We start from the raw sequence: 20,312 nt of genomic DNA on the forward strand, positions 1-20,312 counted from the left end.
GACTATTTGTGAGAAGTTGAAATCTAAAGAAAGGTTAATGAATTCGACGGAGGTTTGGCAGGAGGACGAGAGCGTAGCCCAATCAATGTTCGGAAAATTGAAATCGCCAAGAATGTAAATGTAATCAGAAGGACACAGCATGACGGCTTCAGAAATGCTATCTCTCAAGTTCTCTACGAATAAATTTTTACAATCAGGCGGACGGTAGCAAACTCCAATCAGTATGTTACAGAACGTGTATGACACGTGGCCCAAAGGATTTCAATTGATGATTCAACTGGGATGGCCTTAGACGAAAGGCTGTTCTTAATTGCCAGCAGCACACCCCCTCCTTTACGGTTGATTCGATCTTTGCGATAAATGGTATACGTATTGTTATCTATTTGAATTTCAGCGTCAAGAACATCCGGGCAAAGCCAAGTTTCTGTGAGTGCGAGAATGTCAGTATTACTATCTTCTAAAAAAGAGCTAACATGGCTGCGTTTTGCTAGTAGGCTACGAATATTAGTGTAAGCTAGCGAGATAAAAGGTGCGGTGCCACAATGCGCATCAGTGTGCTGCGGATGGCATGACGCGGCACTATTTAGCTATGCATGGGGTGAGGTGATGGATGACGTAGCAGGAGGAACGACAGAAGGGCCCGTGGATGTGACAGACGGAATAACAGGGGAAGCAACTAAAGCAACAACCGAATCTGTGGCTTTGTCGTAAACGTATGTATCGTTATCTACTCGAAGCTTGTCGAATGACAATTTCCATGATTTTGTAAGAGATTTGCTAAAGTCAAGCAACTTTTTCCTTGCTTGCCTTGTCGGTAATGAAAAGTCTTCGCTGATAGAAAACGTTGTTCCTTTTAGTTTGCGAGCGGAAGAAAGGATGGTTTGTTTATCTTTGAAAAAAGTCATTTTAGCAATGATAGGTCTATTTTTATCTGCGTTAAACCGACCTAATCGGTGTACTCGCTCAAACTTTGCTTCAGTCATTGCAATTTTTAGTTTTTCTTTGCAGAAACCAATAATCTTCTTTTCGGACGCCGCCCAGTCTTCTTTATCGTCATCCTTAAGTCCGAAGAAAAGCAAGTTACACCGCCTTAGCCTATTTTCTGCATCTTCACACCGGGAAGTGATTTTTTGTAGTTGGTCTGCGACATCAAGAATGGTTGTGTTTTCTGGTGGGACAGAGCAACTACCTAAAGAAGAGCAGTTTGACTCCAATTTTGCGACCCTTTCAGATATGCACTTTACATCACTGTTAATCGTTTCCTGGCTTTCTTTGAGCGTCACAATGTCGGCCAAAACAGAAATCAGACCTCTTTCCAATTTTTGGATTGCTTCCAAAGCGCAATCGAATGCTTCTGATTCAGCTTTGCTCATCGGACCAGGGTTCGCTTCAACGTCACCGCAAAGCAACAACAAAATGCTTAACAATCGGGAGCCAAGGCTAGATGAGACAAACATCAGTGTTTTTTTCGCCGCAACCAATTCACGAGGGCACGACACCGCTAGAAGGAAGTAATTGCTACTGCGAACGCATGTAGCACCGACCTTGTAACTAACCTGTAAAAACAGCCTCTTAGAGTCGTCCATTCGCGTAGCGGTGGCGTGCCCAACGTGGACGCTTGCTGGTCGTTGTTTATATGCCGCGCCGGTCCTGTCAAGGGTGGTAGTGCACGATCCACGTTGCCAGACGAACGTGGCGGAATCCTCCAATGTTGGCGAAAGTGGCTGCGGAATATGCCACTGCCGAAATCTTCCCACGGTGACGGGCAGCCAGAAGCCGGGCTCCCAGAAACTGGCCGCCAACAGCAGGGTAGCCTGTAAAAACAGCCTCTTAGAGTCGTCCATTCGCGTAGCGGTGGCGTTCCATTAATAGCTTACGCAGTCTCTCATACGCTACCAGCCCTACCGCAGCGAGTACCGCAGCCCCGTGGCAGTTCGTGCAATTGAGTGGCAACAAACCAACTGACCTTCGTCGTCCAAATTCCAACATTTCGGCGTCTGCCCCCAAACAACGCATCGCCGACACGAATAGCCTCCTTCCAACCGGCTCTATCATATTATATACTGACGCCAGTATACAAGAGACTGTGATTGCCACTACCATTCATTGCACTAGCCATCCAGCCCCCAGCAAGACGTCCAGATTTAAGGTCCCGGGACCTCCATCATCGTTCTGTGCAGAACTTGTAGCCATTAGAGAGGCTCTGATTGCTGTAACCGGAATCACTTTGCAGCCCGGGGCGCGCATCGTAGTTCGCACCGATGCTCTACAAGCAGCCGCATACTACGGATAGTTAGTCGTAGCCCTGTGCTGGCTCAGAGTATTCATAAACTTGCGGCAGGAATCGCTCACAAGATTCTGACTGAATGGGTTCCACGTGACCGACCCACAGAGCAAGGCAGACGTAGCAGCCCGACTGGCAGCATCCGTTCCATCTCCGACTTCCCCGTTAGAGCTGGATGATGCCACTCTCCTGGTGACGAGAAAATAACACCTCCGGCGCCGCACACGTGCTCTCATTCCACCGTGTGCTGCCACCCTCCCCCCGGGTCTTACCCGTGCAGAGGAGGTTGCGCTCAGGAGGATTCGGGTGGGGGTGGCCTTAACTCCCGCCGTGACCCGCCACTGGCCTCAATACCGAGGTTCCTTTACAAACCCTGGTTGCCCAGTGTGCCACCGCAGCGACGCGATTGCCGATCTTCACCACTTGCTGTGGTCCTGCCTCGCCTTGAGGCCGACGAGACTGCGGCACCTTGCGACGACGGGCCTCTGCGTAGACGACGCCTCCGCATACGCCGCATGGATACATGGGCGCCATCATCGTTCACTCCTTGACTTCATCCGCGAAGCGAACATTTTCATTTTCATCTAATCACCATCACCTCATAATCTCATATATATGCCCTGTGGAAAAATAAACGTTCATAAAAAAAATGGCTCGTTTTGGGGACGCAGGGCGCACAGACGCTTCGTCAGGAGTCAAATGATGCGACTCAACCAGGCTGCTGGCAGGTATATACAAGCAGCTGAAACAGCTTCTGTGGACCTTTCTTTATACGGCAAAAGGCCTCTGAAAACGAGCCTGAATTCCGCGTTCTTCTTGCTTGAAAAAGTGCGGAATTTTAAGAAGGCAAGGCTGACATGCTCCCTTATAGCCCATAGCTGTGTTGTTCTGAGTCACCTATCTACCATAAGACATATGAGCTGAAGTTCTTTTGAAGATGCCCTGCAGAAATACTCTGTCCGGGTGTAGTGGCCTCGAAAGTGGCGATACAGGCTTCACGACACTGGTTGAGGTTCGCCCTAAGGCTAAGGCAGAAAGCCTCAGCAAGCCACAGTCAAGGGCGTGCTCTCTCATTGTTGATGAGATGCGCAGAAAAGCTTCATAAACAAGCAGCGGGACTGCTTTGTTGGGCAAGCGGACGTTTCATTAGAATTGGCGCGGTAGCAGCAGCGGTGTGGTTTTAGCCAACGCCCTCCTCTGCTTTGTTGTAAGTTGATTTTCCTCGTCGTACAGGATCCCACTATGCTACTACTTCACTAAAGGTCTAACGGGTAGTCAGCTTCATAAGCTGGTGATCTTTGTGATAAAAAATTCACGCATCTCCACGAAGTGAATCATGACGAGTGGACGAAGCAACGGGGACCGTTCTTACCGTAAATCACCCGTGGCATTGCCCACTCGCACTTATAAATGAGTGACAGCGCGTGGGTACAGTATATACAATTCCAATCCAATCCGATATAATTCAATTTAATCCAATCCATTTCAATTCAATCCAATCCAATCCAATGCTCCTCGTGCATGCGCAACACTGTGTACACGGACGCCGAGCCCTGGACAAAGCGAGTCTTTAAGGTGCTTCGCCGCTAAAATAGTAGGATTCCTGTGGTTTTCGCATTGTACGACTTGTCACCAACGGCCACCGACTCAACGTAAATGCCACGAAGATGCTGGGCAAGGGCACCGTGACGTTCAACGTAAAACTGGTAGAACACCCGTGCGACATTAACAGACCTCTGTTCCTAAGTTGTGACCCCGCGGAAAAACGAGCCGCCGTGAACGGCTATGAGTCCTCGGGGCACGAGGACAGCAGCAGCTCTGGGGAGGAGATGTCTGCTGATTCTTTCTCCTCCGAAAGCGAGGATGCAATGAAGAACCCAGTGAGCCCTGAGTCCATAGCTATAACTTTTTGCGCACAAAAAACGAGGTCCAGCTCACAAGGCAGCATACACATCAGTCTACCTGGCAGCGGACTAAGCAATGAACCAGTGGTCAAACCGATGGCTATCGAGCTGCGCCGCGCACCGCTGAGCAGAGATGACAGATTGCTGACTTGAAGCACAACCAAGCAAAATGAAACTGGCGCTCCTATCCATTTCTAATAAAAAGTTCTTTCTCTCTCTCTCTCTCTCTCTCTCTCTCTCTCTCTCTCTCTCTCTCTCTCTCTCTCTCTCTCTCTCTCTCTCTCTCATGTCCAGGAAAATAAAAAGACCATTGCTCTAAACCAACAAAAAAGAAGTGGGGTTGATTCCTCTGTCAGCAATCAGCAAAGCACAAAAGGGAAATGTGCAGCGAAATCTGCAGCTGAGCATGATTTGCGGGTCGGTGGCTGTCTTGTGGGTGTGCTTGGCGAGCGATGTCCTGCTGGCGGGTCGCTTCTGCAAAGGTGTACTGGCGTCATTTCCCTGACAGATATGACGTAAGTGAAATCTTGAGGTATCGTGGCATAAAACACTTTCGTGTTACAATATAAAACCTGAAAACGAACAACCATAAGTATAACGTACTCTTTAGACCTAAAGGTTGCTTCCCAGCAAGAAGACCCTGTGTGCAGGGGTGCACCCACTACAGGCCGTTTGCGCTTCGTTGTACTGGCGTCACTTCCGTGACGGATATGACGTCAGGGAAATGTTCGTGTATCTGGGAATAAAACACTTTCGTGTTCAAACCCCCGCAACACCCTGGGGGACCTTACCTGAGCAGCGTAGTTGGATGATGATGGTTGGATGAATGAGTTTTTGACTGCTCTGGGGCGAGCACCTCCCTGCGACTCCCCCTCCATCTGGCAACGGTAAGGTACGCTCTCAGTTTTTAGCTCGTGACTAGAGATCGGCACTTAAGGCCCGAAAAATCACGGTTTCAGGCGCCTATCATAGGCACTGAAAAGTGCCATTTAGGCTTTTATAGGCACCAAATACTGCCGTTTAGGCACATATAGGCTGAATTTGTATTTACTTCAGCAGCATATTTCACGACAAATGTTTGACTCGCAGTAAAAACAGCGGACAAAACTTATGCTTGGGAAAGTACTTTTATTTTCGTCGTGAAAACTAGAGTTCCTATTTTAACACATTTACGTGAAGTGCACAATGCTTGCTTTCAATACAATTTTGAAAAAGGCAAGCCACAATTCCTGGACAATCCCGGACCAAAGGGGGGTTTTTGAAAATACGTGCTGCTTTTTCACCGCTACAGAACACGACGCCTAGTGTAGTTTCGATTGTAAGTAATACTGATAACCATAGTTCGGCTTTTCGCGTTAGCTGCGTTCTCTTCTCGCTGCTCTTGCAACGTTGGCAGGACCCCCCCCCCTACCTCCTAAAAAAAACTAAATGAAGTTGACTAAGGAAGAAGCCACCACGTTCCGCCGCCTTCAAACCAACACCTACCCGCACGGCACCCTCCTCCACGCCATTCATCCCACCTCCTACTCCGCCACCTGCAAGTACTGTCCCCAACCCTGCACACTGTATCATATGATTTGGGCGTGCTCCCACACACCATCCCTCCCCCCTACTCCTTCCCCCAACCATGAGCAGTGGGAAGGCATGCTAGCCAGCCCGGACCCCGGCGATCAGCTTCAGCTGGTTGAAAGGGCCCGCCTGGCAGCGACCGCCCAGGGACTTCTGGACTGAGAAGACCCCCCATTGCCACTACTACAAAAACTAATATTGAAATAAAGTTTATTCCTCCTCCTCCTCCACATAATTTCATTTTTTAACCAATCCTCAAGAATTAAATTTCAAGACAGGCGATATTGAGTTTACAAAACAAAGTAGTTACCGGGAACCCGTTGCGCTGATTCGCAACGAGAAATAAAAAGGAAATGTTTTACTACATCTGTAACAGCGCAACTTCATTCATTGCCATCTTCAGGGTTCGTAAGCGACCTTATACGCAATAATGCAAACACATCTCGCTGTAGCAGGCACCTGTTAGATTTTAAAAGGAACGCAAATGGTCAACAGAGCAGCCGTAACAGAAAATATGTGCTCACTGTGAGGTCCCAGAAGCTTGGTTTGCACACTGTAAACCTGCTTGTCACTTTGCGAAAACCTAGCTAAACATGAGATGTTGATTGTACTGCGTGCGTTGACAATTCAATTCGCAAGTTCACTTGCAACGAAAGCCGTAAATAAGTGATCCGAAACCGCTATTCATCAAACCTTCCTTCAGAGTCGTTAAAATTTCATTTAAAAGACCCGTTAGAGCGGTTACATTTATATTTCTGCGCTGATCAAAATTCAGTAATTTTATGTTGCCTTTTGAACACACAAAAAATATCGTAAGCTCTTAGAAAGAATTTCGGGGCAGTTAAGTAGTGTTACAATTTCAGGGCATCCCACAAATGCAAGAATGCGTCATGCTACCAGTGAAAGCGATTCAGATTGCCGTTGTAAACTGAATTTCAGAGATCGAGGCTTCCTGATTTGTTTCTATTTATGCTTTTATTGAAGGCTCAAAGTCATAGTATGGAAATATCAAGCTTGCTCGAGCCACAGCGTACAAGTTCATTGTCACAATTACGGCCATTCTGAGATTCCCGATGAGTCGTCGCTTTTTTTGGCGTAGTAATGAAAACTGACTGCCGCTTCCATGCTATACATTGAACGTTGAGGAACCGAACTACAGCATACCACTCTTGTTTGCACCTTTCGTGCGCACATACGGCGGGAAAAAGGCACGAAGCGCGCCAACAGTATGCATTCTTACGCGCCGCTCAGCGGTGCATCCACACTAGCAGCGCGACGCTGTCGCCACCTACATGTCGAGCTCGCGGCGAATTGCGTTAACGTTTAGTGTTTGGGGAGTTGGTGGTAGTGAATGCGTTGTATCAACAGCTTCTTGACGTAGTTTGAATGAGTCAAGGATATAAGGCGCGTTCGTAGCATTTGATTCTGTGTCGGTTTTGTGGCGCAGTGGGAAGAGCACCATGCACCTCGCGTTCCGCCCACAGGTAGTGAATGCGTTGTATCAGCAGCTTCTTGACGTAGTTTGAATGAGTCAAGGATATAAGGCGCGTTCGTAGCCTTTCATTCTGTGTCGGCTTTGTGGCGCAGTGGGTAGAGCACCATGTACCTTGCGTTCCGCCCGCAGGGTCGTGGGATCGAAACCAGGCGCCGGTAAGTATTATTTTTTTATATAGTGTAGGGGGAGGGGTGCGGACCTGTTGTTGAGAGCGAGGAGGGTAGCGTGATGCGGGAGATGAGGAGTGGGGGAGAGGGCGCACCTGCGCGCTGAGCTGTTGCGGACGGACGGCGGACGCTACATGTGAGTTAAAGAAATGATCTGCATTTAAAAAACATCCAAATGTCGGACTCGAACTTGAGCCTTCTTGTTTAATATCAAGTACTATACCACAGCGCCACAGGGGCATCTGCGAACACGGCTTATTAGGGAATATGTACCCCATAGAATCTCCGGGTACCATTCTTAGCCAATTAGAGGCGACTTCCGTGAGAAATTTCTGACCGTAATTCTCACGGTTGCCTGGATAATAGACACTACCTAAATAAGACGTGGCCGGGCTTTTCAGGGCATAGCCGGGGGTAGCCACAGCGTTCCAGTTCCTCAGGGCTGAGCACGTAGCGGAGTAGCTGGTCGTAGAGGTCGTGGGTGCGAAGAGGGAGGGGCGAGGTGTCTGCGAGGTGTCTGCTCTGCGCCGTGTAGCCCGGCAAATGGCGTCTGTCGAAGGCGTCTGCAAGTAATCCCCGGCGCTGGAAGCATACTGCAGAAAGAGACCATCACCCGGAGTCGCAGGGTACTTTCTGTTGCGATGAACGCCCACGTAACGAGCACTGGCCCTCTTTCCTTGCCGGGTGGCGGCCTTGAGGGAGGACGGGTGCTGGCCCTTCATGTCCCGGTCCTCCTGCCGGTCTTTTGGTGCCGTTTATTGATGATGATGATGATGGTGATGATGATGTCCTCAAAGATTTTGGCACGTACCCAGAAGAGGGATTGGCCAGGGCAAAATCAGTTATTTCCGGAAAGTGGCTGTAAAAGGAAACTTAGTTATGAATAAGACCCGAATTACCCATTAATTAGCACCCTTCAGCAATTCAAACGACCTGAAGCAGAAAGAAAATTTTGAATGTAATTACATATATCCCTTTTTGCAAACCCCAAATTTAATGCGCCAATAGATAATATAAGTGGAATCAAAAAAGTCAACCTCGAACGCTCATTTGGGCCCTTCAAAAGCAGTTGTCTAGCTGTTGAGAAGCGGCGGCAGTCGAGAAAAAATTGTTAATCGTTTCAGGGACCTGCACCGCACACATAGTTCCGTAGGTGAAAGTCCTGATCTGAACAGATAGAAATTAAGCCTTGAAATCCTGCAGCGCAGCTCGGTGAATGTCACCTCGCATTCTTGTTTGGTTGGTTGGTCGGTTGGATCTTTAAGTCATGGCGCATACCCACGTGGTGGATTGGCCAAGGAGCTGCCTGTAATGATTAGGCTGCGACCTGGTTTATTTTAGAGAGAGAAAACAAAAGTGAAGTACGAGAAAAAGATTGAGAGAAGAAAAATAAATCTTTGGATAGAACAGGAGGGAAAAAAAAATTACGAATGAAGACATAGCTGTCTAGCAGGGCATCCGACCTGTCGCCGCAACAAAGGAGTGAAAGGCGATCACAACATCTCTGTGGCAATATCCTATGACGGGAGCACTCAAGGAAAAAATAACGGGTAAAGATAACGGTAGATTCAGCCGATTAAACGTATTCAAGTTGCGTGCACGCGTCACATCGAGGAAAAGCTGCGGCAATTTAAAAGAACGTGTTCTATCTTCCTTGCCTGTCCCCGACGGTTTCTGCTTGGCATCGTCTTCTTTCTTGCGAGGCACAAAGAAGAGTAGACAGCGACACTATACCCCTGGTCTTGTGTCGCTGGCATGCAGCGTAGTGTAGAATCGTTCTACTACCTTATTATCTCGTCCAAGTTGTGCGCAATGTTACTGTGCTCGTCTCTGTTTGCGTATATCCTGTCTAACAATCGCCAGCTTTCTCCTAGCTATAATAGGAGAAAGTTATAGTTGCTTCCAAGCTTCCCCATGTAGTTGCTTATAGTTGCTAAAGTTGTAGTTGTTTTTATAGTTTCTTACAAGCTTCCCCATATTTGCAGCGTTTCCTCGATCGCTGCCATGTTATATGCACGAATATCGTTTATTTTACTTCTTAATCAGTTTCGGAAGCTCGGCTAATTCAATCCGATCCACCGTACTTGACATTTTCATCTTTTTACGTTTCACAAATTAACAACACCGTTTGGTGCGTGCAGATGAGTTACCGCTGCCGTGACTTCAGTGCTGTGCAGCGCAGTAAAGCGAAACTATAGTTCATCTCACAAGCTAGCTGCAGCACTGTAGAGCCTACATTGTTGTCCCCCTCAGGGCGCCTAACTCACCGCGAAGGAAGCGACAAAAGGCGCCGGGGCCGTGCGGTGCCACTTGCCGAAAGGGAGAAGGGAGTGTCCTTTCAGGACCCCCTTCACGGCGGACTAGGCGCCCTCAGTGGGCGCACTATTGATAACAATGTAGCCTCCACAGTGCTGCAGCTAGCTTGTGAGATGAACTATAGAGTGGAGGGATAACGGCGTGTGTTGTGTATGCTAATCTCGCACACATAGCTACGTTCGAGCTTACGTTCTGTGCTTTCCGATGTGTCCGCATGCTCACTTTTGCTGAAGTTTTCAGTATTGAGATATTTAAGTGGCCAGAGAGAGAAATAGGTGATGTGGCATTGGAAGTTAGTGCCTCGGTTCACTTGTTTCTGCGTTTAGAATGACATTGTGAATGCAAACGGACTGATAAAAGCGCGCCCTGTGGAACACGGCTGTATGATACACTAACGGCGTGCAGGAGAACCTGCATTTATGTTTAAGAATGGAATGAGGGCTCGTATCCCAGTGCTTGCAAGTATAGGATAAACCCTACCATTCTTTGAAAATAAATCAAAGCGTAGGAACAACACGAGGGATGCGCGGAGAGACTAGCAAAGTGCATGCCTCAAGAACGGTAAGTGACAGAGTGACACCATTTTCGGATGCCCGCGCATCAAACAAGAAAGTTGGCAGCACATTTGGGAGCAAATGCATTTTATCCCAGCGTTCCGAACAGCGACAGGACACCCAGCAGTCGGCAGACGTCCTGCTGCACCCTAGCATTCTCCAGTATTTCTCGGTAGACGTGCCCAACGCCTCTGGCCTTGGACGGAGAGGCGTGACGTGGCCGGCGGTCAGTCCTGCCTGGTCTTCCTGGTGGCCGTGACGAGCTTGTGGACAAGGCGCAGCAGCGGGACGCTCTTCTTGGGACAGACGTCTTCGAAGTCGTCCATCTCCACGTCGTACACGGCCACGCAGTACCGCGGGAACTCGTGCGCCAGCCGCCAGATCTGCAAAGAAAACGGCCACGCCACGTCGTTTAGGGACTGCTGGACGTCTATAGAGTGTTGAAGCAACGCTGGGTTGCGCAAACTTGGATCTACAGAGGGAACTCACGGGTCGGGCAGCTTATAGTCGTCAAAGCACTATGGTCTTCGGCCACCGCGCTGAATTAACCCTTTTGTTAAATAAAGTTAATTTCTGTCTCTATCTCTCTACAGCAGGGGTCTCAAACTCACATCGGTGAGCGGGCCGCAGTCACGAAATTTAGTCCCGCAATGTGCGAGGCAGCGAAGAAGGTTCAAACGACTGGGGTGATTACTGTGGTAACGTGAAGCCGTGAAAGACAATATATCAGCGCGTTTTCGGGCAATCTCTGGTACCCTTGCATTCGCGTCCATTTGTGTACTTGGCTACGCGAGTAAGGCGCGAACTCACGCATTCGCTCTAGAAAAACAAATAAGACGAATTGGTCGTGTATCTGATCCTTTCGTTGCAAATGTCGATGAAAGACGATAGTCGTCTGGCGCCCCTGCCGAGTAAAAGCCTCCGTTTTCTTTCCCTCTCACCTCTCATGTTGTTCCTCTCCCGTCTCGCTACTTCTAAGATAAACACGCTAGAGGTTTGCTCAAGTCAATTTAAATTTACCGCGTTCCGCTGCTCCAGGCCGGGTGCCTCGATACCACCACTGCAGTACGGCGGAGACGCGCGTGAATCGGGGCACCCTAGTTACTACACATGCGTTACAGCGGAATGTGGAATCTTTCTAGTGGAACCTTTCGTTACTGTTCCTGTTTGATTTTTTAAGTTGCCGCCAGGAGCTATAATGGCGCGGGAGACAGCAGGCGGCGGAGTGAATTTTTTAAAGACGATAGTCTTTCTTGGGCTACTTGAAGGCAGAAATTTTGGTCTGTTGTTGTGCCTGTCTGTCGCTTGGTTCTGCCACCCGGCCAAAGTGAAACAGACGCTGAGCAATAGTCTTATATACCCACAGTCAAATCTAAACGTCTAAGTCCGTTGTCAATGTTCATACTTGTCAGCACCGTTGGACAAGAACAACACATGACGCAAATACAAAGGAAGAAAATCAACACATGAGTTGCATTTGCAGTGTTCCTTTATTTGAAAATTCGTGGATGATTGTTTTTTTTTGCGATAGCAAATGAAATACTACATCAACTGCGGAAAAAAAATTCACTCTGTCGCCCGCTGTCGCTCGCGCCACTATAGCTCCTGGCGCAATATAAGAAATCGAACGGCAACAGCAACGAAAGGTTCCACTACATATGTTCCACGTTCAGCTTGGAACGCATGTGGAATAAGTAGGGTGCCTCGATTCACGCGCGTCTCCACCGTACGGCAGCGCTGGCATCGAGGCACTCGGCCGGGAGACCGCGCCGGTCAAGAGTGTTGGGGTAGCCGGGAAGTTCGATAGGGGTTGGGTTACGGAATTCCATTCAGAGCTTGACGGGGAAGAGGGGGAGATGTGCGGAAGCATCTGATGGTCACTGAAAAATAATACGTATACATTAACAGTGAGAACCTACATCACACGTAGCCTGAAACAATTTGAGCCATTTATTACCAATGTAGGTCCTATATTTTTTTCCTGCTTGGAGCGGGCAAGAGAGAAAGTGCTTGAAATGGCTCCGCCAATCTCGTCGCGATTGCGAACAGCGGTGTACATGCAAAGTACGTGTCTCTCAGTTAAAATACGAGCTGAAAATGGAAATCAAGACGCTACCATGCATGGTGTTAATTCTGTCCTTTGAAAATTCCAACAACGACTGCTGCATTTCACGTCACTCGGAACCTTAAACATAATTAACAACTACTGAGACCTTAGCTAAATGCAGCCACTTCGATGATCACGCGTGGCAGGTCTTCGAGGGGGGGAGAGTTCTGAATTTTCTTGAAAACTCCCTGTAGTACAGTGACCGGCATCTGTAGAAGTTGAACAGTTACCTTGTTGGTGAGCGTCTGCTTGTTGTCGTACGCGTAGTAGATGGTTCTGTTCTCCCGGAACCGAGAGAGGGCTTTCCAGTCGATGCCCTTCCGCAAGCCGCTTTGCTGGCACGGCTGCAGGAAGCAATGACATGTAGCTGACGGTGCGCCGTCATTTCTGGCGTCATGGATCGTCAGCACAAGGAACAAAATCAGATCCCTTTCACGCTGTAAAGAGGGAAGTCTAGCGAAGATGGCGCTCTGGTGGGATTCGCGGTGTTGGGATTTAGCTATATAGCTTGTATTCACTGGCGAGGTACGCAAGCAGGCAACCATGTGAGTGCGCCGTGACTGGTTACGTCGGGCTCCGCGGGATGGCGGTATACTTGTCCGTGCCCAAGCCCATGATGTGTGGTGGACGTTCCAAACTCTACCCCACCTAACGCCCAGTAACGCCTCGACTCCAATGTGAGCGCGGTTAATAACATCTCTGCTGACACCGCCGTTGAGAACCGGGTTGAAACGGAGCAGACGACGCACGTCAGTGTTTTTATTTTCTGCGGCGCGCGGGCGCAGTGGCACAAGTCGCGCCATGTCCGTGGCCGTTTTCGGTGTTGCCAAGCGAAGAAATTGACGACTAAACTTTTCAGTGAGTACCATCTATACGGAGTGGATTTGCTATTTTTAATTAACAGGACAGTGGAGTGATCTCTGCATCGCAGATAAAGGACACACAGGGAAAGGACACATAGTGGACATAGGGAATTAGGTATAGTGCGGCTGCACTAATCACGGCGCAAGCTCTATTGCGCCGCACAGGTGTCCATCGAAGAGCGCACGACATTGCGCAATGGCAGAGCGGGGGAGAGACGCCCCGCTTGGCGAGGAGAATACAAGACTCGGGAAAGAGACGGTGGGGTCGGTGGAGAGGAGTATAAAGTTGGGCTGCAACTACACTCCCAACGTAGATGGCCGTTCTTCACTGTCCAACACACGATGTGGGAAAGGCTGCTTACGAAGACCAAGCTTGCACTGATCCCCTTTATGTCTGCTTCACCTCTTAACACAAGTGCAATGCTGAGACACATTTTTTAGAGGCAGTATAAGCCGCTATATCAAAATTTTGACGTCATATGACCTCGTTTTAACCTTTTTACGCATTTTTTTTCACACGCTGAAAATTATCTACGCTCCGCTACCAAAGTCATCGGGGACCTTCCTTTCTTAAAATTAAAAAAAAATTCCTTAGCGATCCGCCGCTCTGTTCGCGATCAAAGTTTACGCGAAAGTCGCATTTTCTGGTTTATTTTGTTGGACACCGGGACCAGCGACGGTACTTACCGGTTTATTATGAAAATAAATAAAAACGATTTTCACCTATTGGAAAATGGCGGCCGACTTGGACGTGCGATCCAGCGCAAGTGTATCTTGGAAAGACGGCGCCACCTGGGGTATGCAGAACGAAACGCACGTTTAGGATTCACGCTAGGAAGGAGCCAAATGGTGTTGCAGACAATCAGAAAATGTGAAAGCGGGTGAGGAAACAAATCCAACGTTTATTGTCAACGATGAACCGTGGGAATATTTTATTATGATTGGTATCAGCTGTTATGTAACTATTTGTGATAATCGTAAAGTAGGGACGAAAGAGATTTTTTGATCGTGTGCAACACCATTCGGCTCCTTCCTAGCGTGAATCCCAAACGTGCGTTTCGCTCTGCATACCCAAGGTGGCGCCGTCTTTCCAAGATCAAGCCAGAGAGGGTCAATCGATGGACCAAAAGCTGGTGGAACAAAGAAATCAAGCAGGCGATAGAGAGGTGTAAACAGGCGTCTAGAGATCACAGGCAGGCCAAGAGGATGGGGAGACATCAGGAGGAGGTGGACCTAAAATGGGAACAGTATAAGCAAATGAAAGAGGAAGTGCAGCAATTAGTACAGGCGAAAATAAAGGGAGACAGCGAGCGATGGGTAGCGCAAATACGAGGGAGGGGTAGATACGCGCCGAAAAGGTTTTGGAACCATGTGCAGGCATTACGGAAACGTACGAGTCCCACAGAAGGAAAGCGAGCAGGGGCAGATGCTCAAGGGAGAGGAAGCATTGGCATACCTGCACAAAATCATCGCGGAGAAGTTCGGTAAGGTGGATGAAGAGGCCCCGCAGCGACACAGAGATATCGCGGCGGGTAGGCCGGAATGTCTGGAGATAGATGGGGACAAGCTGAAATGGAAAAGAGCAGAGGAAAAGGTCCCCAAAAATACCGCGGCAGGCAGGGATGGGATATTGATGGAGTTGATTAACCAGTTAGGACCAAAGAGCAAGGGAAAGCTACTACAAGCAATCAGAACAAGGATAGAAGAAAAGGCAATACCGGCCGCGTGGCAAATAAGCAGGATGAACTTAGTGTACAAGGGCAAATGAGTCAGGACAAACCCGAGCTCGTATAGGCCAGTAACCGTCACGTCAGTGCTGTACAGGTTAGCAATGCAGGCAGTGAAGTTCGAACTAGAGCAGTGGGTGGAAGAAAATAGGATATTAGGGGAGCTTCAAAATGGGTTTCGAATAGACAAAAGACTAGACGACAACTTATTTGTGGTAAGCCAATGCATAGAGGTTGCGAAGATGCAAAACCGACCTTTGTGGTTAGCCTTTCTGGACATTAAAGCCGCGTATGATAACGTAGACAGGGAGCGGCTTTGGAGTATCCTGGAGGGCGAGGGAGTTGGGGCATAATTCATTAGCTTACTCAGGGAGCTATACCGGGAGAACCAAGTGAAAATAGTGTGGGAGGGGGTAACATACAATAGGCCTGTATACACCTACAAGGGTTTGAAACAAGGATGTCCTCTCTCTCCGCTGCTGTTCATGATCTAAATGGCGGGGTTAGAAAAGAAGCTAGAAGTCAGTACGCTGGGGTTCGACTTATCCTACATGAAAAACGGGCAGGTGGTGGAACAACGGGTTCCGGGACTAATGTATGCAGATGACATATTGTTGATGGCGGACAACCGGATAAGTATGCAGGGCTTGATGGATATATGCGGTGAAGAAGCGATGCACCTAGGGCTATCCTTTAGCAGAGAAAAATCGGGGATCATGGTCTTTAACGACGGCGCGGAGTACAAAGCAGTATCAGTGCAGCAAGTAGAAGTACCATTGGCGATGATGATGAATGACTTTATTTCAGGGAGGAGGCATTGGTGAAAGAGTATAAATATTGAGGAGTATGGCTGAACGACAGCGAAGATTACACGCAGGCGCATGAGGCTCACCGTAAGACGAAAGGAAGACGGAACGCGGCTATAATGAAGCATAGAGCCCTCTGGGGATAGAGAAAATACGAGGTGGTAAAGGGAGTCTGGAAAGGGGTCATGGTACCAGGATTAACTTTCGCAAATTCGGTTCCGTGCATGAAACCAGAGACCCAAGCGGGCCTGGAGGTAAATCGGAGGGCTAGGCAGATTGTCCCTAGGGGCCCACAGCAAAACTACAAATAAAGCGGTACAGGAGGATATGGGCTGGTCGTCTTTCGAGGCGAGGGAGGCGCAGACCAAGATAAAGTTTGAGGAGCGATTTCGTGACATGGAGGACGGAAAACGGGCCACGAGGGTGTTTAAGTACCTGTATATGAGGAGCGTGGACACGTGGTGGAGGCGGAGGACCAGACAGCTGACCAAGCGGTACGGAAAGTCGGTAGGGGAAAGCGGGGTTTACACAACAGTTAAAAAGCAGGTAAAGGCAGCAGAGACGACGAAGTGGGCACAGAGAATAGAAGCGAAAAGAACACTGGAGACCTATAAGGCAGAGAAACGGGGAAATGAAGGAGAGATTCTACGGCAATACGAGGGGCAGTGCGTTGCTCTTCGAGGCACGGGCAGGGTGCCTGAGAACCCGGGCATACACGAGTAGGTACAGGCAGCAGGATGAAACGTGTGCATGCTGCGGCAGTGATCGGGAAACTATAGACCATATTGTCAGGAGGTGCACAGAGATACGGCCACCGCGGGGTGAGGAGGAAACGACGCTGGCGGAGGCTTTGAAATTTGGGGCGAAGGGCAACCTCAACTTCAAGGCCATAGAGGTGACGAAGAGGCGACTGGAGTGGTGGTGGAGGAAAAGTAGGGAAGGGATGGGTATGCAGGCGGAGTAATCATACGGATGAGAATTTACAACAGCGAGGGGAGAAAAAAGGGGGGTGGGGGCGTTTAGTTTAAAACAGGGAAGAGGGAGACATGGGAGGGAGGAAGCAAATCTATAGGTTAGCTGGGAGTAGGGCAAGTAAGCGTAATAAAACAGGCAAGTCGTTTGCTGACAACCGACGCCCCGATTCAAAGGGAAGGCTACTAATCATCATCATCATCATCAACTCACGCTGGCTCGCACGTCCAGATCAGCCGCCATTTTCCCATAGGCGAAAATCATTTTTATTTATTTTCAGAATAAACAGGTGAGTATACACTCTTTGTTCTCGGTGTCAAACAAAATAGACCATAAAATGCGACCTTCGTGTGAAGTTTGAGCGCGAACAGAGCGGCGGTTCACTCAAGAAAATTTTCTGAAGTGTTCCACCACCCTGTATTCGCGGACAGAAGTAAAAAGAATAGAGGCAGCGCCGACCTCCTTGAGGCTGGTGTAGTTGTATCCGAGCATGGTGTTCCTGACGGCGCCCTTCTGCTCCTTGATGACGGCCATGGAGAGCGTGAAGCACACGTTGTCCAGGTGCAGGCGCCGACGCCACGGGTGCACCTTCCACAGCCGGTAGCGCTGCACAGCGACGCGAGAAGTTTGGTCAAGGTGGTGTACCACCAGGCGGCCCTGCTTGGCAGCCTTAGCTAAAGAGAAGACGCATCGGATATCATTCCCTTGGTGTCAAGACTCTACCTAAGTTGTCTGATATCCTAGCGATGTGATGGGAACGTGCTATGTATAGCTACAGAAAGCGACTTTTCTATAAAAACCGCGCAAATTTTTTTCACGCGTTTATTACCTTTATATCGCATCCTGCTTCCTTGTACTCCATGACAGCCACCGAAACAAAAAAAGGCACCTGTTCTTTTGTCACGTCCTTTGAAATTTTTCGCTCCCAACGGTGGTTATCATGAAGTACCAACTACGTTATTGGGGGCTCAGGCTGTCTAAGTCTCCTGTCGTCGTCGTCGTCTCATGTAGTCACGGTACTAAAACACCGGGACACTCGTTTTCAAACGCCTCGCGCTAGAACGTAACGCGCACTAAAAGAAAAGTGCATAATGGATAAAACCGGTTCAAAATAAACTAACATGATTTAAAGATTTGTGGAACGCTCCCTGCCCGTTTCAGCAATCGTCAAGCACAAGCAGAAGCTGTTTGTAGACGGGTAATAATTTTTGTTACACTCAAGTATGTAACCTCCGGCTCTCGACGCTAGGCCTGATCGGGTCGAGTGGTCGGTTGAAGCAGATAAGGCATACTTGCCTGACGCCGGGGCCTCGGTGATTACCGAGAATGAACTGATTTTCTAGTAGCTTGTTGCCCGTCGCATACAATGATTGTGCAGTGTGTTGTATTACCATGTTGCATGAAAACTGAAATTCTGTTTGTAGAGCAGCACTGCTACCACTAGTCGCTGCGGCCTGATGTGTGGGTTATAATAAACTGTCTTTCTTTAAGGACAAGCCTCCAGGGCGGCAATAGCACTCGGCTCGCATTGACCCCTGACACTGCCCGTAATTGGGGCAGACAGGGCATGCAAATTGCTTAAATCCAGTTCAACGCAAGAGACGGCGCCACCGCCTCAGCAAGCGCTAGTCACTGGCGCTTCTCCGGCGCCCAATCAACGCGTGCCGTGTGGAAAAAGAGAGCCTTGCAACCTCCGAATACAGATGCACTGCATGCTTGGCCCATCCCACGTATTACGTTAGTGGAGATGGCCCGGGATATTTTTAGTTGTATACTGTCATCAGACTTGTACATCGAACCGTTTACAGTGTGCACGTGCAGTACGGCCTGTGCGGAAATGACGTGACGTCTCGAATATTGAAGCCCGAAGGTGCGCGTGCGCACACTTGACGCAAGTGATTTCTACAACTTCGAGTGGAGCGATAAGCATATACTTTTGAACCCTGTGTCACGACTAAAGGTGAAGGTCAACTTTTGTATCACGCATTAAGCAATAACTGGGTAATGGCTAAATGGAAAAAAAACTGTGGTAGAGTCCTCCGTCATAGGAATTGGTAAAACACGAAAGTGAAATGTGCAGCGATATCTGAAGCTGAGCATGATTTGCGGGTCGGCGGCTGTCTTGTGGGTGTGTTTGGCGAGCGACGTCCTGCCGGCGGGTCACTTCGGCAAATGTGTACTGGCGTCATTTCCGTTACGGATATGACGTCAGTGAAATCTTGGGGCATCGCGGCATAGAACACTTTCGTGTTAAAATATAAAACCCGAAAACGAACAGCCCTAAGGATAACGTACTGATGATGATGATGATGATGATTTCTATTGGTTTCCCTTTTGAAGCGGGGTGATGACATGTCATCTTACCAAAAAGGGCTAATATAACGATGTTTTACACTCTTGGTTTAATACTAGCGTTGCTTAGGGCAGGCACTAAAGCTTATTAGGCCCGAAATACTTTCTTTTCCCTGTTACAGGTGGTAACTCTTTGGTACTAAAGGTTGCTTCCCCGCAAGAAGACCCTGTGTGCAGGGGTGCACCCTTTACAGGACGTTCGCTTCGTTGTACTGGCGTCACTTCCGTGACGGATATGACTTCAGCGAAATCTTCGTGTATCCGGGAATAAAACACTTTCGTGGTAATAAAATTATGCTTGCAGTATGCCATGCTAATTCAGCTTCTGCAACCAGGTTGAACGTGCGCAGGTATTTTTCTCCTGACGGAAATAGGGAGACGGACTATGCTCTCACTGCGACCGAAGCGAATAGTCAATAGGCAGTTTTAGTTTCACGTACGTAGAGCTTGCACGGATGACCAGTGCGCATGCTCAGAACACAAAGGGTCGCCGTGAGTCTTGCGGACGTGCTCAGTGAGATTCGAACTTTTACGTTGCGTTCCTTACGTTGCTTCCGTACGTAGAGTTGACCAACGTGGCGGCGCCCTGCCCTCCCGCTTCGCAACGATGACAGCTTCGTCGCTAAGCCCTAGGTGCGACATGGTGTTTCGCCTTCAATTGCCCCTCCTTACCATCACCCAAAGTTTTGATTGAAAAACATTTTTATAGATGCGACACATCTCTTTGACTCGCCTTGTCCCTCCGGCATCTTCCGTAGTCCGTAGTCCGCATCCCTCCCCCATTCTCCTCGCCGCGCCAGCTGCGCGCTAACGCCGCTCTCACCGCAGCGCCATCTGCGTGTTAGCGCTCGATCCCGTCGCCGTGCCAGCTCGCGTCAGCGCGCGCTAGCGCTCGGTTAAACAACTAACACATGCGCATGCGCTGCTCTCTCTAATTCCCCTCACCGTTAACGCGCGGTACATATAAACGCGGTAACTGCGCCGCTCCGCTCAGTCGTTCCGCCGCTCCGATGATATCCGATGACCACCGATGATTTGAATGGAGACTAACAGGCCTGCTATCGCGATGGTCGGCGCAACCGTACGTAATATAACGGAAACAACAACAAATTGACACGCTAAATGGAAACAACATAACGGAAACGCAACGGAAACCCCACGATGCGTCGCATCTACCCATGGTTCCCCTCGCGGGA

General features: G+C 49.0%; 1 protein-coding gene across 1 annotated transcript; it reads right to left on the minus strand.

Annotated features, from left to right (window-relative positions):
- Positions 1-10,393: 10,393 nt before the first annotated feature.
- On the minus strand, positions 10,394-17,365 carry LOC144139235 (uncharacterized). Its single transcript, XM_077671653.1, has 3 exons — positions 17,224-17,365; positions 12,627-12,740; positions 10,394-10,672 (listed from the first exon to the last, which is right to left on the minus strand). Exons 1-3 carry the CDS (start codon positions 17,296-17,298, stop codon positions 10,517-10,519), a joined length of 345 nt encoding a protein of 114 aa, XP_077527779.1. The 5' UTR covers positions 17,299-17,365; the 3' UTR covers positions 10,394-10,516.
- Positions 17,366-20,312: the final 2,947 nt, after the last annotated feature.

The sequence above is a fragment of the Haemaphysalis longicornis genome, unplaced genomic scaffold, assembly GCF_048455015.1.
Source record: "Haemaphysalis longicornis isolate Haplotype H1 unplaced genomic scaffold, Haemaphysalis longicornis Haplotype H1 scaffold_5, whole genome shotgun sequence".
Classification (NCBI taxonomy): domain Eukaryota; kingdom Metazoa; phylum Arthropoda; class Arachnida; order Ixodida; family Ixodidae; genus Haemaphysalis; species Haemaphysalis longicornis.